The 17,526-nt window shown below is 39.1% G+C and overlaps 1 protein-coding gene across 1 annotated transcript in view; it reads left to right on the top strand.

Annotated features, from left to right (window-relative positions):
* LOC118842497 (two pore calcium channel protein 2-like) overlaps window positions 1–17,526 on the top strand; it is a 91,675-nt gene that overhangs the window by 53,900 nt on the left and 20,249 nt on the right. The window contains exons 7-11 of the mRNA XM_036749977.1: window positions 5,333–5,461; window positions 8,131–8,247; window positions 8,376–8,494; window positions 8,703–8,804; window positions 15,691–15,817. Of these exons, the coding sequence (XP_036605872.1) occupies window positions 5,333–5,461; window positions 8,131–8,247; window positions 8,376–8,494; window positions 8,703–8,804; window positions 15,691–15,817 (594 nt within the window). The remainder of the gene's footprint in view (window positions 1–5,332; window positions 5,462–8,130; window positions 8,248–8,375; window positions 8,495–8,702; window positions 8,805–15,690; window positions 15,818–17,526) is intronic.

Raw genomic sequence — 17,526 nt, 5'->3', positions numbered from 1 at the left:
CTTCTTTACACTCTTAAAAATTATTGAAGACCCCAAAGACCTTTTGTTCATGGGGGCTATATCTATTGATATTTACTATATTAGAAGATAAAACTGCTAAATTAAAAAAATTATATATTAATTTTAAAATAACAAACCCACTACATTACTATACATAACATTTTTAATGAAAAGTCACTATAGTTTCCAAAACAAAAAGAAGTAATAAGAAGAGTGGAATTGTTTTACATATTTTTGCAAATCTCTTATGTCTGGCTTAGTAGAACAGTTAGATTCTCATATCTGCCTCTACATTCAACCTGTAGTGATGTGTTTTTTTGTTTGAAGAATGTCAAGAAAATTTGACTTCATGCAAATAAGTAGTTAGAAAGGGGAGGAGTACTTTAAAAGGTAAATGGTGTCTTGATATTATTATGAAAATAATTCTGACTTTGCAAACACACTGAAAAGGTTCCCAGACTACACTTTGAGAACCACTGCTTTATAGAAAAAAAATTTACTTTCTCCAAGTTACACAAGGCAGACCAGCATGTCTTCATAGCTACATGTAAAAAAAGATACCTCTCAGCCTGGCTTCTATTTTTCCTTACTCTTAAAGGTAAACAGGGGAAGGACCCCAGGCAAATGTGTATAGTTTCTTGAGTTTGCCTCCGGACTCTTTTATTTTCTTCCTCCCTTTGACCAATAACTTTTCACACTTCCATATCGACCCCCTCTGCACCCCCATTCAGGTCCCAATGACATCCTATCGTTGTAACTCCCTCTTGCCCCTATCGGAACAACAGGAAAGGATGTGATCACTCAACCACTCAGCTGTCTTTGTAGGGCTCTGATAGCCTGACATAGCTCTTCTTTGTTTGCTTCCCAAGATGATTTAGTTAAATCCTTTCCTGTTTTGAGGAAGAAAAATGGGCAGAAAGAGCAACTTCAGAACATCAACATCCTGGAAAAACAGCTGTATAAACTGTCTTTGGTATGAATGAGTTTGTCATGTCTTAATAATCCTGAAACTTTTTTTCAGTGCAGAATTTTGTTTTTTTCAGAATGAGCATGAGTGCATCCATACAAAATCATCTATTATTTCTCTTATAAAAATCATTAATACAATACAATTAGTGGTAATTCTGTTCTAGGAAATAGGGATTCTGGCAGCCACACTCAGAGGTAGCATCCAATACTCTAATCCACTCCCAATGGTGATCTCCATTTAGTCTTCAATTCCCATTACTTTTCTCATACTAAAGTAGATTGTAGAGGTGGGTGCTATACAGTTTTAAGTTTCTCCGGCCTAGAGTTGGACTTTCCCAAGTAGCTCCACCATCGTAACTGCAGATAATATAAAGTACAGGTTCTTTGGGCCCCTTGCTCAGAATATTTGGTACTTGGAAAAAGTTTTTATGAAGTTAAGTGGGAAATAAATTATGGCCAGAGAGAAAGGACTAATGGCAAGAGGAGGAGTCAGGAACTCTATTGAGAGTTCCACAAATAATGCCCTTAGGCATAAGGAAGAGAAGAAGAAAAAAGGAAAGGAAAAAAAGATAGAGTGGAAGACAAAAGGAAGAGAAGAAGGAAAAATAAAGACAAGAAAAAAAGTTTTAATGGTAGAGGGCCAGCAACAATTGCCTCAGGTGGCCCTGGACCCTCTGGGTGCTAATGCGCCAAGTTACTTCTCCCTACCTTAGAGGGAGAAGTTTTTTGAATGCAGGGAATGGTGTTCCTTGCCTCTGGCCCCTTTCATTAGCACAGGTAACGGAACCTACCTGTAAGAAGAGGCTGGAGCTAGTCATTTTAGAAAATCATCAGTATTTAAGTATCTGAATGATTATCCTAAGAGCTACTATTCTGATGATTTCAGTACAGTTGATTACTTTGAACTCTTTTAATGTGTACATCTCCTTTTTGTTTGGAGGAGAAATCTGAGACTTAGGTTGTCTGGTTATATCTTAATTGTTTCTGCTCTTCCTCTTGTAAATCCCAGTGTGAATCTCCTTAAGTCATGGAAGAACTGAGCCTGATAGAACAGTTATATTCTTCACCCTGTTCACCCTGCCGTTGCAGTAAATGAAGAAGATATATGGCTGATTGACTGAATCTGTCCACTTCTGGGCATCAAAACAGAAATCTGAATTTTGGGCGTTCATAGTACTCCCTTTCCCTTCATCATTTTACCTAGGAAATTGCCTGTGTAAAATAAGACCCCAGGTTGGGATGTGTCTATTTTGAACACCTATTCGGCAGTGAGACAAAAGAGCCTTTCATAATAATGCTTTTTGTCTTAATCCTTCAGACAGAAATTTTGGTCAGAACCATTGATTGGAACCATCTTCATGGGCTTTGTAAGTTCCATGGACTTTCTTAGGCTAAATGCAGTCCCCCACATAAAGGCTATTTTTCTGGGAGGGATCAGGGTTTTATCCACAAGCCAAAAAAAAGAAATGCTTAAGCATCTCTATAGACTTCTTGATTTTATACATTTGGAGACCCCAGGTTGAAATGTGAGTGGTTGGTCAAATTGACTGTTACAATTTTTCTTGTTTGGGCCATTGTAGTTCCCTATTACTTGCCCCGCTCATCCCAAAGAGCATATACGAGAAAGGCAGAGTTGGGGGACAGAAGGTCATTCACTCATGGAGAGGTAGGTACTCACCCAGAAAGCTGGTTTACTGGGGTCAAATACATGACTGCTGCTGTGATTAGAATTCTCTTAATATCCCATTATTCTTGCTGAATAGTATTAGGATAGCAATGCCACTTGGTGGTTGAATTATTCAGAGTCTTTGTTTTCTCATGGTAGGATGGAAAGATTTGTCCCTGATATAGGAATTTCAGGAATTAGTGACTTGGAGGCCCCTGAAATCAGACCAAGCCTTCTATCTGTGGCTTTGAAGGGGAGCTTGAATTAGATTCTGTTAGGGTTAGAAGGGAGGAAAGATTAGGAGAAAAAGTTGGGAGAGAAGATGGCAATTGCCTATTTCTTGGAGCTGCATCATGGATTTCTACTAAGACCTAGAACCTACCCTGTCATGGCAAAGGCCTAATCACAAGTGTCCTCCCTCCAGAATCTTGACCTTTAGCCTTCTATTTGCCTGATAACATCTCCTTACATTTTAATTCTAGTGCCACCCCTCTTTGGATTATGTCCCATTTATCCTATTTATAGCTTGTTTCTATATAGTCATTTGCATTTTGTCTCCCCTGTTAGACTGGGAGCTCCTCAAGGGAAGGAATTATGTTTTGCCTTTTATTTGTATCTCCAACATTTACCACAGTACCTGGCACATAGTAGGCTTAAATATTTATTGACTGACTGAGAACTAGTTGGGTTCCTCTGATCTCCCCATCTTTTCTAACCTTGCTCAAACTCCTTTCCCTCGCCCTTTCCCTTTCCCAAGAGTGTCTGATATTTATTTTATGTCTCTGGTCACATTTGGTTATTGAGTTAGGCATAATGCCGTAATCCATTTTGCACCCTCACCCAGACTTTCTGGAATGTCTCCTTATACTTCCAATGTTATTTCTATCCCAGTAGGAAAGTTTCTAATAAAGAAAAGTGCCACCAAAATACATTCTCTTTATTCATAGCACTGTTGCTATATGATTGAAATCTACTCAGCTACCTGGATTGGCTTCATGTACCTAGCAACTCCCCTTTCCCAGCCATAGGGGATCCATCCTTAATGGGGCTTCTGACTGTGGTGCAGTTGTCACTCTGGGATGCAAAAGCAGCCCCAAGGAGGGAACCTTAATATTATTCTGGTGCCCAAGAGGGCTTCATTCTCTTACTTCGCCAACCAAGCATGGCAGAGTCATAGAGCCTTTGGTGTCTCAACATTGTCGTTGATACTTGGGATTCTATCTGGTGAGACAAACCCAGGAACTGCATGAACACAATTACAAAACACTTTCCACACAAATAAAGTCAGACTAAACAACGGGAAAAATATCAATTGCTCATGGGTAGGCCAAACCAACATAATAAAAATGACAATTCTACCTAAATTAATTTACTTATTCGGTGCCATGCCAATCAAACTACCAAAAATTATTTTATAGAGCTAGAGGGAATAATACCAAAATTCATCAGGAAGAGCAAAAGGTCAAGAATATCAAAGGAATTAATGAAATATTGTGATTTGAGAATTTCCCCTACTACTGGGTAAACCGCTCTTGGATATTCAAGATATAGCATGTCTAGATGCAGCCTAATAATTTATGGCAAAGAATCAGACTTTTTATAATCATCTTACCTTGCTGGTGAGCTGTATCCCAGCAGGCACATGGTAAATGATAATAGCTAGCATTTTTATAGTGTTTTAAGGTTTGCATAGAGCTTTACGTATATTATCTCTCACTTGATCCATACAATAACCATGTGAGTTAGATGCTATTATTAGCCCTATTTTAAAGATGAGAAAACCGAGCCTGAGAAGATTAGGTGACTTCCCCAGGTCACACAACTAGTAAGTGTCTAAGGCAGGATTTGAACTCAGGTCTTCATGACTCCAATTCCAGTTCTGCATTCACCATGCCACCTGGCTGCAAAGGAAAGATTACTTAACTACCCTGGGTAAGTCATTTAACCTTTTTCAGCCTCTTTTTCCTTATCTATAAAATGAGGGGCTTGGGCTCAGTTTCTAAGGTTCCTTCCAGCTCTAAATCTATGATTCTATGAACATTGGATCTAAAATCAAAGGACTTGGGTTCAAATCCTGGTTGTGCTGCATCCCTTCTGTGTAAATTTGGATAAAACACTTAGCCTTTCTGAGACTCAGTTTCCTCATCTTTAAAATGGGGAAAGTGGGGTTGGACTATCCAATTTGTAAGGTCCTTTCCAGTTCTAAAGCTTGTTAACAAGAAGAGTGAATTATCTTAAATGAAGCACTGTAATTTAGAATAACCTACATGTGCCTTCTTTTGTGGGACATATTGTTAAACCACTAAGGACTATAGCAATTTTTTTATGTTAATGTATTTTATTTTATTTTTTATATCACCATAATTTCTCCCAGTATTCCTTCTCTTCCCACTTTATAACAATTGTTTTCTTTGGGAAGGGGAGGCAATCAGGGTTAAGTGACTTGCCCAGGGTCACACCACTACTAAGTGTCTAAGGCCCAATTTGAACTCAGGTCCTCTTGACCCCAGGGTCGGTGCTTTATCTACTGCGACACCTAGATGCCCCTTTATAAAAATTTTCAGTGGTGTTTTTTCATTTTCTGATCTTCTGAGTGAGAAGAAGAATGTTGGAACAGGGGCAAGAGAATATTAAAGCTCAGTCTAGAAATACTAAGTCAAATGATGATAAATCTGGTTCTGTTTTGTCAATGTGCAGGCTACCTCACTCACTGAAGTTCTTTGCCTTTGTGTGTTTTTCGGGCGGCTTGTACAATTTGCAAAAGTCACTCCACGTACAGTTTTTTGGAAGGATACGAAAAACATCTGTATCATGCTAACCATACTGGTGAGTCTTATGTGTTGTGTCTTAAAAGATTTGGCAGAGGGAAATGACAGACTCGGCTGCTTGGTCTATCCTTTATAAATTTTCTTCATACCCAAGGATGCAGAACCGACTCTTCCTTATTACTTCTCATTTGCTTTTCAGTTTCTGTCATGCTGAGGTTGCTGCTTGTGGCCAGGAAGTTGTGGTTTGGTTTAAATTCTGGGGAGAGGGAGAATCACAAGTCAGGTCAGAGTCTGTAAAACTTGGTCACTCTCTGTGTCTCTCTTTAAAAAAAAAATAATCTGAATTTTCACTGTGTCATGTACAGAGGTCAAAGTTAACACTTGCCTTTATGGCCCCTTTGTTCAATGATAAATGTTACAGGTGGAGGAAAATTGGAGTGGGAAAGAGAAAGGGAAGATATCATAGTTTGTGGAAATATTTCCTAAAGTATCACATCATCAAAGATAGAGAAATTGACCTTTGGGGGAAAAATTGATTTTAATCGATATCTTGTGCTTTGAACATCACCTACATTTCCCCCTGCACTCCCCCCTTCCCTTCTCACAGAGTCCCATCCTTTATTAAAAAGTTGTGTTTTTTTTAAGAAGTCAGCAAAGCCATTTAATACATTGAAAAAAAATCTGATATTATATGTACTGTTTCTATCTGTGGCTTTGTAAAACTTTGTAGAAAGCGATCCTTAAAAAAAATTATCCTAGATGTTACTTCACTCCTATCTTGTGGTTATGCTTATATGTACTATATTTAAGGGGAAAAAATCTGTTGCCTTTCCCATGGATCTTTGTATCTCCTGTATTCTTTTAAAATAATCTTATTTGGCAATTTTTTTTCTTTTTAACTATTTTACTATTTTATATTTTACTTTTAAAAAATGTTTTACCATTGAATATTTTACTTTTTTAAAAAAATATCACTCTTAGTCCCCAGTGACTGCCCCCCTGCACCAATTGAACCCTCCCTTGTAACAAATAAGTACAGTCAAGCAAAAAGTCAACGAATTGGCCTTGTCTGAAACATATGCTTCAATCAGTCTTTATAGTTACTCTGCAGAGAGACAGACTGCTCTTTGCTTCCTTGTTGTAAAGTCATGATTTATTCCCTGGATTCTTCCAATCCTAAAATAAAATGAAGTGGAAATGACTTTTTTTAAAGAACACCCCCAAAATACTGTTTAGAAACAGGGTTAGAAGTAGGAGAGAGAGATTTCTCTCTCACTTTCATGCTTTAAAGGGAATAGGCCTGTAGCAGACATACAATTTTAATCCATCCAAAATAAAATATTCAGTGCTAGGCATGTATCTCATCTCATCAAGTGGATTTTAATACCCTTGAAAGCAAAGACTGAGGCTTTTATACTTGTTTTTCTCTTCCCCCTTGCTTTGTATTTATGCATTTATTTTGTACATATCTTGTGTATACTTACGTATGTACACTCAACTCATGCAAGTATTTTTTTTTGTATTTCCTTTATATGTGCATGTCGAGTTAAGCACCTAGGGGGCAGAGAGTTTTATTTTTATCTTTTTTGTTTGTTTTTAGAAGGGGGAATGAAGGGCAATTGGGATTAAGTGACTTGCCCAAGGTCACACAGCTAGTAAGTGTGTCAAGTGTCTGAGGGTGGATTGAACTCAGGTCCTCCTGACTCCTGGGCTGGTGCTCTACTCACTGTGCCACCTAGCTGCCCCTATTTTTATCTTTTTATTTCTAGCATCTAGTAGATTCTTTTGTATTCCTAGTACCGTGAATATAGTAGACACTCAATAAAGGATTTTTTGTTCCTCTCCCTCCCCACCCCCAGTTCTTTCCCTCCCTCTATTCCCCTCCCCACCTTTTCTTTTTTCCTTTTCCTTTCCTGGGATTGGGTCTCCCTATCTCACCTGGGCTAAAAGTACTAAAACTACTCATGGGCTTAATCCCAACACTTTGTTGTTGTTCAGTAGTTTTTAGTCCTGTTTGACTCTGTGATTCCATTTGGGGTTTTCTTGGTAAAGATACTGGGATGGTTTGCTATTTCCTTCTCCAGCTTATTTTACTGAGACAAACAGGGTGAAGTGATTTGCCGAGGGTCACACAGTCAATAAGTGTCTGAGGCCAGATTTATACCCCGGAAGATGAGTCTTCCTGATTCCAAGTCCAGTGCTCTATCCACTGAGCCACTTAGCTGCCCCATGGAAACTTTAATCCACTCCATTTTCCAACCTGGGTTGATTTACTTCTCCTTAGGCAGCCTAGTGGTCCTCCATTCCCAGGTCCTCAACATAGTAGTGCTGGACTTTGTGAGGACACCTGATTGACTTTAGCCCTGCTGAAGCTCAGAACTCCCAAACACAGGTAATCTACTACTTCAGCTTCCTCTAGTAGCAGGGATTACAGCCACGGGCCACCATGCCCTGATGCTTTTTGATTTTCAACAAAGATTTGAGCACCAATTTCACACCAGGACAATATCTATTACTTGCATTATTTACTTGGTTAACTAATCCTATTGTCTCTGGGATGAGGTAAGCCATCGCCTAAGCCCTGCTGAAAGTGACAAATATGAATTAGACAGTCGAAATTAATGAGATTTCATTGTGTTTTAGTGTTTTCTCCCTAAAACCATTTATTGTTTGCCTTTTTTTCCTCCGTTAGTCCTCTCTTAACTTCTTGTTGTATTTCTTTTATAGCTGACCTTATTAGATCTGATTATCTATGGATCCCTTAGAGTCTTTAACATCCACAGTGTTCGATGGTCAAGATTCCTGAGACCTCTCTTCTTAATCAACTTTCCTGAAAGTCGTCAGGTAAGAGGGTTGGCTTGATATGTTACAGGTTTTTTTTTTCTCAAATAGACAGCTAATTTCTCTCAAGGAGAAATCATAATGGTAGTTTTGGTTGCATCCAGAGTAAAATTAAATATTTGTCTTGGCAGATTCGAAGAGCCTTCCGAAGTATCCGGAACACTTTGCCTGAGGTTCTCTATGTATTTCTCTTGCTCATGTTCAATGTGTTGATGTTCTCCCTTATGGCCTTGAAATTGTTTGGTGATAGGTAAGGACGCTGCTAGAATCTTCTCTTCTGGGTCCTCTTACATTTGAGTTATCCGTTATCCAAGATGGATTCTTAAATCAGAAGGTGACTTTATCACTGGACAGTTACAACCACATGACCACTGCAAGGTCAAAAAGTACATTTGTGGGTCCATTGCTCATTTTTCTTATACTTGCGTGTGTGTTTTTTTTCCTCTCTCTCTCTTTAGGAATCTTAAAACAGTAGAAGGATCATCCTATTTTACAAATATCCTAGATATAATGTTTGATCTCTATGTGCTGGTGACCACCGCTAACAGCCCTGATGTCATGTACGTATTTTACTATTTATCTTTCATTGTATTAATATCAATTCTTAGATTTAGTTACCTGAGCATGACCACATATTTTGGCGGGGAGAAGGCAGGGCAGTTGGGGTTAAGTGACTTGCCCAAGGTCACACAGCTAGTACGTGTATCAAGTATCTGAGGCCAGGTTTGAACTCAGGTCCTCTTGACTCCAGGGCCAGTGCTCCACTCACTGAGACACCTAGCTGCCCCTTTTTTGGGGTTGGGGGTTGAGCTGTATAATGTTAACAACAAAGCAGAGCAGAGCAATCTTCTGACACAAGGTATATCATGAGACAAATGGATGTTTTTTGTATTCTTTCTAAATGGGTGATGGGGAGGACCCATGAAATAGGGAGGATGCTATGATATTTATTTGTTTATTTTTTTGGTAGAGGGTATAACATGTGAATAGTGTTGGAAAAAAATTTTTTTGGAAAAATATTTTTTAATTTAAATCTGTTCGGTTAGTTTATAGATATACTATATCTATACTTATTATTGGGACTTGAATTCTCTCTTTCAGGGACTCATGCCATATAGATATTGATTCTTTTTTTTTTAGGAAAACTTTCCTTCTGCCCCTGTCTACAGTACCAACATGCTGTGATCATGAGTGCTGAGGAAGCTCGATTCTGTCTCTCGATTTGAGACAGGGAGCCGAGAAAGAGTTTCTAGATAGACCCAAAGAGATAACCTTCCAAGCAGAGAGCTTTGAATTCTATAAGTCCCACTTAGAGAGGATAAGCCATGATGAGTTCTGCAGATTTGAACTGAAAAGAAAGGTGGCTCTTCTGTTTGGCATTTATCAAGTGCCTACTATGTTCAGGGTCCCCCAGCACAACTGTGAATAATGATGACTAAGATATGGTTTCTGGTCTCAAGGAACTTATATTCTAGTAGGAAAGATAAGGCATGGATATAAATAAAATGAGTGAGAGGGAGATTAAAAATAATAATAATAAATAATATGATAAGATGTTGTGGGAGTGTCAAAGAAGGAGAAATCTTTTCTGGTTGGTGAGATTAGGAGAGGTTTTGTGGAGGAGGTAACATTTGAGCTGAAGCTTAGAGAATGAATTAGCTTTCATCAATCAATGAATAAGCATTTATTATGCATTTTCCATGTGCCAGGCACTTTACTATGTTCTGGGGATATAAGAAAAAAGAAAGAAATTCCCTGCCCTGAAGATGCTTACAGTTTATGAATGAAGACAAGATGTGCACATACAAACATAAGCAAAATAAAAATTTGTATTTTAGGGATATAATCCTATAACACAAGGGGGCAAAATAATGATAGGTTAAACTAAGTATAACTAGGTGCCTATACCCTGTATGGTTTTTCAAGGTGGGAAAAAGTTTGATTGAATTGGAAGAGGCATCTAAAATTGACTGAGTCTCTCGATTTGAGACAGGGAGCCAAGAAAGAGTTTCTAGATAGACTCAAGGAGATAACCTTCCAAGAAGAGAGCAGCTTCAAGGAGTGAGAATATCTAGTGGCAGCAGAGGAGAAAGCTGACTGTAGATTGAAGTGAGAATTAGCCTTGGAAGCTGATAGTTCAGCTGTAGGGAGGAGTAGATCCAGGAAACCCTGTGAAATAGCTTAATCAGTAGAGATACTGTGCCCAGAGGGGAGCAACATGAGGACTGTATGAGGAAAAAAACTCACTGGGGTCTTGCAGAGAATCAGAAGTGAGCACCAGGATATTAGATGGATCCTCTCTAGAGGATTTATTGAGAGCTATAGATAAAGAATCACACAGAATGGGGCAAGAAGGAGTTTTAATCTGTACTGGTAAAGTAAGAACTCATGATGATAAGAACATGAATGTATTAAATTGTCAAAGTATGAGCTCTCTGTGACATCATCCATGATTGATCCATATCTTCCCCACAAACTCTGGCCATTTATAAGTTGGCTTTGGCCATATATGTTCCCTACTTGGGTGCTTGACTGACATTATACTCTCAGTTTGTGTCCACTCTTCCTGTGGACTTAGGGGAATGTTCCTTAGGTTAATGGGGAAGGGAGGGAAGAGAGGAATGTTTTGTAAGTTCTTTTCTTACTATGCTATCTTAGCAAATACCTTTGCTTTGAGCCAATTGGTTAACTGTTAGAAGAAAGCATACTGGTGGGGATTGGTCAGCTACTATTCTAGAAATGCAGAATCCCACATACCTTTGAACCTGAGGGTAATAGTTGCTTTATGGGGAGGTAGTCTAGAAGGAGGTACTATAAATACAAGGTGACTTTTTTGGAGGGGAAAGTCATTAGTAGCTGATGGGAATAAGGAAAGGCTTGATGTAGAAGTTTATATGAGAGATGTGTTTGGAAGGAAAAGTGATTCTAAGAGGCAAAGTTTGTGGGGAAGATACGGATCAATCGTGGATGATGTTATAAGGAGTTCATACTTTGATAATTTGATAAATTCATATTCTTATCATCACGAGTTCTTCCTTTACCAGTAAGATTAAAACTCCTTCATGCCCCGTTCTGTGTGATTCTTTATCTATAGCTTTCAATAAATCCTCTAGAGAGGATCCATCAAATATCCTGGCACCCACTTCTGATTCTCTTAATATTTTGCAGATAATAAGGCAGCACCCAGCAGCCATTCTACTTTCCTTCCTTCTCCCATCCCACCTCTTTTTTTCTAGTCTTACGTATCCTTGATGATGAGAACAAGACCTGATTTCCAAATTTTAATTACAATCTAACTTATGGTAAATAGTATGAACTTACAGTTGACTCAGTCATTGTTTTCATGACTTATTCCAGAATTGTTTGGCAGTCTGGGAGCAGAGTTTGGTTTCTACCCAACAGTATAAACGGATAAGGAAGATATAGTGAGAGATCAAGTATCCAAGAAATGCTAAGGTGCTATCAAGAACCTTATCATAGTGAAGCCAGAAGAGTATTTAGACTAGGAAGATAGGAAGGTCACTAAGAGAAGTGACCAGCATGAAGACCATGTTCAACAGGACTGAAGAAATGGAATAGGTAGAGGGAAAAGAGATTGCAGTCAGGTAGTATGGTTTTGAATGATAAGGTTCAAGGTGCACCTCTCCTGATGCGTGGCTAGAATGGAGCTGAACGGACTTTGGTATCCAAGTCAAGGAATGGTAGAGTCAGCGTGTTGGAGAGCTCATTCACATGAATGCTGATGTTTGAAGCTCAACGATAGGAGGGAAATATCGAAGTTTATTTAACTTTGTAAAATCAGAGTGTTGGTTGGACTAGAATAGATGATCTCTAAAGGGATCTTCTGGTTCTGAAGTTTTGGGAATCCTGAGAGAAGAGGTCTGTGAGCCAGGCTAATGTTCAAGGTAGGGGGAAATACTTGGCCAGCTCTTTCTGTTTGTATCTCTATTTGTGAAGTGTCCTCATTTTGCAGCTTGATTATAGGTAAAGTAATCACAGGAGAAGGTTTTCTGAAACGGCTTTCCTGTTAGAAAATGTAAGGTGTGGAAAATATGAGCCCTGTTGTCTTTAATAGAAGGCAGGAATCTCTTATTGACATGAAGAATTTGTTTGTCTTAAAGAAGAATTGTTGTTCCTATCGCATCCTTAGTAATGAATTAATTTGCCAATTTTTCTTCCCCTGCTGCATATGTTATGCAGGATGAGGTTGCTAGCCATGGCACACACTCTGTGTGCTACTTCAGCTTGAGGTAAGAAGGTATAAAAGTCCTGCTAGAGGTAGAATCTGAATCAGCATCTTCTTGCCCTTCTTCTACCTTCACTTCTACCTGGTAAAATCTGACCATTTCTTTAAAGCCCAGGTCAAAGGTTAATTCCTTGTCCTTAAACTCTCTGACGTCACTGACTCTCACTGATAATTCCATGGAGTTTTGTGATAATACTTTCTCTTGTCTGATCATATTTTTCATTACCCTTTGATAGATCATCACGCATGTCCTGCCCCCTAACCTTGGATGTCCCTAAGTTTCTGTCCTGGGACCTTTTCTACTTTTCTCATTATGCTTTGTGTTAATGACCTCATCAGTTCCCATGGCCTCGTGTCTATACGGATGACGCCAAGGTCTATACGTATCAAACCCTCTTCTCTTCCCTAAGCTCCAGTACGATGTTACCAAATCTCTATTAGACATTTCCAACTGGGTGCTTCATAGACATCTAGAACTCAGCATGCCCAATCTTGAACTTATTGTTTTCTGCTGATCCTGCCTATGCTCCAAATATCCCTTTTCCTGTTGAAGACACTGCCACCCTTCCAGTTACTCAGGTTCAAAAATTCTGAGTCACCCTTGATTCTTTCCTTTCCTCAATATCCCATCAGTTCTCGAAGTGTTTATAGATTCTCCCTCACAATATGTCTCTTGTTCATTCACACAGATACCACCCTAGTTTGGACCTTCATTCCCTTTCACTTGAACTATTGCTGTAGCCTCCTAATTGTCTTTCCTGTCTCCAAGCCTCTCTCCTCTCTAATTCAATCTCTAAATAGCTGACAAACTAATTTTCTTAAAGTACACATTGGATCATGTCACTCCTTCACTCAAGAAGGTTCAGTCACTCCTAACACACCCTCCTCTGGGATAAAATACAAATTTCAGTTTGACATTTAAAGCCCATCACAAGCTGGCTCCAACCTATCTTTCCAGGCTTTTTGCACATTCCTCCCCTTCATGCATTCTATATTCTAGCCAAGTTGAACTGCTTCCTTTTCCATGAGCTCAGCATTTCGTCTCCCACCTATATGCCTTTGCCTAGGCTACCCTGTGTTCCTAGAATATACACGCTCCTTCCCTATCTAAACCTTTTGGGATCCTGAGCTCCTTTGAAGGCTTAGCTCAACTACTACCTCTTATGGAAAACCCTTTGTGATTCCTTTAGTTATTATTGCCCTCTCCCTATTCCTTAAATTATCATGATACCTGTTCTGTTTACATATATCTCTGTATTCTCTGGGCAGGGACTGTTTTTACTTTGGGTCTTCAGCTTGTTTTTTCTTTGAATCCTCAGCACCCAGAATTGTGCCTTACGCAAGATAGACACTTAATAAATGCTTGCTGCATTGGATTGAAACCTCCACTGGTTAAAAAAAATGCTTCTCCTTTCCCACTTCATCATTCTTTGTTATGATATGAAATAATATAAGCCCGTAGTTGGGTATGTCATATAGTCCTTACTAGACTCAAATAAGCTCATTGGGAACAAGGGACCACATTTAATTTATCTTAAATCATGATAATATCTAGTACTAGGTTCTTGATAAACATTTTATTGAACTGAATTTTAAGTACTAAGTAATAGCAAGTTCTTGAATTAAGGAAGTAGAAACAAGCTGAATTCTTTAAAAATCAAAAGCATCATGGGAGATAAAAATGCAGATATTCTGAAACATTTAAAGCCTATTTTCTATTCTAGATTTTTTTTCTAAGTCTTTTCCCCCCTAAGTAACAGTTTGATATGCCAACAGGAGTTCTGATATGCTACTTTTAAAAAATTTAATTTATTTAATTTTAGTCTTCACCATTTACTTCCATAAGCTTTTGAGTTTTAAATTTTCTCCACCAACCTTTCCTCCCCCCTCCCCAAGACAGCATGCAATCTATGCTATTTATTCCGGGACCATTTTAATATTAAAATCAGCTACCTGGAGATGTAACAATTAACCCAAAGGAATAAATTGAAGATGATGTAACAAAAGACCATCCCTTCCACCAAGGGACTCTGGCTCTGGGTTCATGTTCAGACCAGCCTCAGTCCTAGGGAAACCTGCCCTCTAAAGAGGGGTACAAGGCTCTTTCTCCCTGGCTTTCTATGCCCCTCACCCACCCAGGAGTCCCAGAGAAAATCACTTAAGACTTAGGTTTAGTTCATATCTCAGAGTCCTTCCCAAAGGAAGTTAATCAGGTACTCAAAATGCAGTGTATATCAGGTATGGGACAGCTATTTGATTCTTCCACACAGAAGAAATGGTCAGAAGACTCATAAATGTACGCTGACAAAGACTTAAAACATGATACCACAACGTACAAGTCCTGTTATACTCTCCTGGGAAGTCAGTCCTCACACTGAAAATCACACTGAAGATGCAGAAAACTCCTGCTACTAGTCAGTTTTGACTAAGGGACCTAGGAACTCCTGACCTCCTGAACTCGTGAGATTGTCTTTGAGACTACTTCAATCCCAGGATTGCTGTTTTGTCAACTATGCTTAGGGAAAGAAACACAGGCAGAAGAAATATCCAGGCATTTGAGATCTAGTGTTAGTCTTCCCTGAGCATCACATGCCTCTGCTTTCATTTGAGAGCCAACACAATTCTTAAGTGATTTAGCACATGTCCCCTGGAAGTGACCAGGGGACTTCAGCTCAGCTCCATACATTCTCGTCCACTGTGACAATGGCATCTTTGACAATGATCTACCTTCAGGAGGGCAGATCAATGAATCAATTTATTAAATACCTACTGTGTAATAGGCACTGTGCTAGGCATTGCGCTAGGCATTGCCTATGAGATGTATGGAGGGGAGTTTTCCCTGTGACTCTCATAGAAATCAAGGAAACAGATGCTGGAAGGGGTCTTGGGGATAATCTTGTACATTCCCTTCATTTTTCAAATGAGAAAACTGACATCCAGAGAAGAGAAGTGATTTCTATCTAAGGTCCTACAGTGGGTTCATGGGAGAGCTTGGCCTAGGAGTCCGGTCTCCTGCCACCACATCCAAAGTTCTTCCCATTACAACGGACTGCCTCAAATCCTAGCTCCCCGCATGTAGTATGAGGAGTCATTTGCCTTAGAGAAGCACAAAAAGCAGGTAAAGAGGGTGATTAAGATTAAAATCCAAAATTTATTGCTATAAAAACAACTAAATTTTGCCCTGTTTTGTTCCTTTCCAGGATGCCTGCTTACGACTTAGATTGGCGATATTCTCTCTTTTTCATAACCTATATTGTCATCAATACCTACATCTTCATGTCTGTCTTTCTAGCTGTTGTGTACAACAACTACAGAAAGCATATAAAGGTAATGTATAGAAAGCAAAAGGGCAGGAAAAATTGGCTGTTGTGTGCGGGCACACAGAAATGACAACTAATGCATTTATAAGATTTTTTTTTCAGTCACGAAAGAAATGCCTCCAAATTCTAGGGACTTTCCCCCTTGTTTTTACTGCTGATCCCATCTGTTGCTTATCACCCAAGAACTGCACGTGGGGAGGAGGCTTCCTTTTTCTAGGTCATTGTTCTCCCACTCATACTTGAGTTATTTCTATGCAGTGGAGACATAATTGTTCAATGAAGCTCTAAGAAATGTTGTTAAGATTAAATGGTGCCATGAAATATCTGTTCATCCTCCACTATCTAGTTTGGTGGCATCTAAAGATAGTTAAAATACTGCTCTTTTTATAGCATAGCATAGCAGGTAGAATGCTGGGTTTGGAGTCAGGAAGACTAAAGTTAAAATTGTACTTTTGATACTAGCTAGGTGACCCTAGACAAGTCACATAAGCTTCAACTTCCTAGAATTCATTTGCTAAGTTGTTGATGGCTTATAAATTAATTAATAAAGAGAATTCCCACACCAGGAGTTCCCCATGGATGCTGAAGGCATTGATCCTTCACAATGCTTTCTGCTAAATAGAACACTTTTCACCATCATTAATGGTCACTAAGTGGCATAGTAGACAGGATGCTGGACTTGGAATCAGGAAAACCTGGCATCAAATCCTCCTCAGACACTTAGCTGTATGACCCTGAGCAAAAACACTTACCCTCTCTTGGATTCTGTTTCTTCATCTGTAAAAGAGAAGTAATAATAGCTCCTACATCGCAGAATTGTTGCCTGGATCAAATGAGATAATACACGTAAAACACTGGCTTTTTAGATCTTAAAGTGCTGTGCAAATGTTAGCCACTATCATTTTTATTATCTTTAGAAATATGAAAAAGAAGTGCGCTCTGTGTGTGTGTGTGTGTGTGTGTGTGTGTGTGTGTGTGTGTGTAGTGGAGGAGTGGGAGGGGTGGGGAAGGAAGGGGGGAGGAAGAGGAGACTGGACCTATGATTTCGTTGTGCTAGGAAACTTCCTGGGAGGAAATTCCCAGATACCCAGGCAGATTAGTATTTGCTCTGCAATTTAGACTCTTAGTTGTCTGGGGCACCAAGAGGTTATGATTTACTCCAGGGTCACACAGCCTGCATGTGTTATAGGGAGCCCTTGAATACAGGTCTTCCTGACCCCAAGGCTGGCTCCCTACCTACTCTGATGCTTGATAAAACATATTGAAATTTTACTTGAAGGACGTGTGATTTATCAGTGTGGATGCTCCTATTAGTGAAGATTCTCACCATGCCCTCGGAAGTTAACTTCATGGGTTGACTTGTCCAAAAATATGCATCCTGCAGTGGATGACCCTGATGTAATTACCCTCTCAAACTTAGGCTGGTTCTCATCAACAGAAGTAGAGTCGATTATAGGTTCATATCTGAAGCTTCTCTAAGTTTGGTAGGCTCTACTTGCAGAGTTTACTTCCTTTGGGAATTTAATTCAATTTATCAAGCATATATTAAAGGCTTACCATGTGCTAGACTCTGGGGACATAAAGACAAAAACTGTATCATCTTTGCATTTAAGAAGCTTACCCAGAGAACCCAGATCCACCTTTAAGGCAGAATGAGGAATTAGAAGTATATGAAACTTTAAAAAAAAAAAGACCATTTTGGACTCAATATAGGCT

This window comes from Trichosurus vulpecula, chromosome 3 (genome assembly GCF_011100635.1).
Source record: "Trichosurus vulpecula isolate mTriVul1 chromosome 3, mTriVul1.pri, whole genome shotgun sequence".
Classification (NCBI taxonomy): domain Eukaryota; kingdom Metazoa; phylum Chordata; class Mammalia; order Diprotodontia; family Phalangeridae; genus Trichosurus; species Trichosurus vulpecula.
The sequence above is the reverse complement of the archived record's forward strand: the minus strand, read 5'-3'. Positions and strand labels throughout refer to the sequence as shown.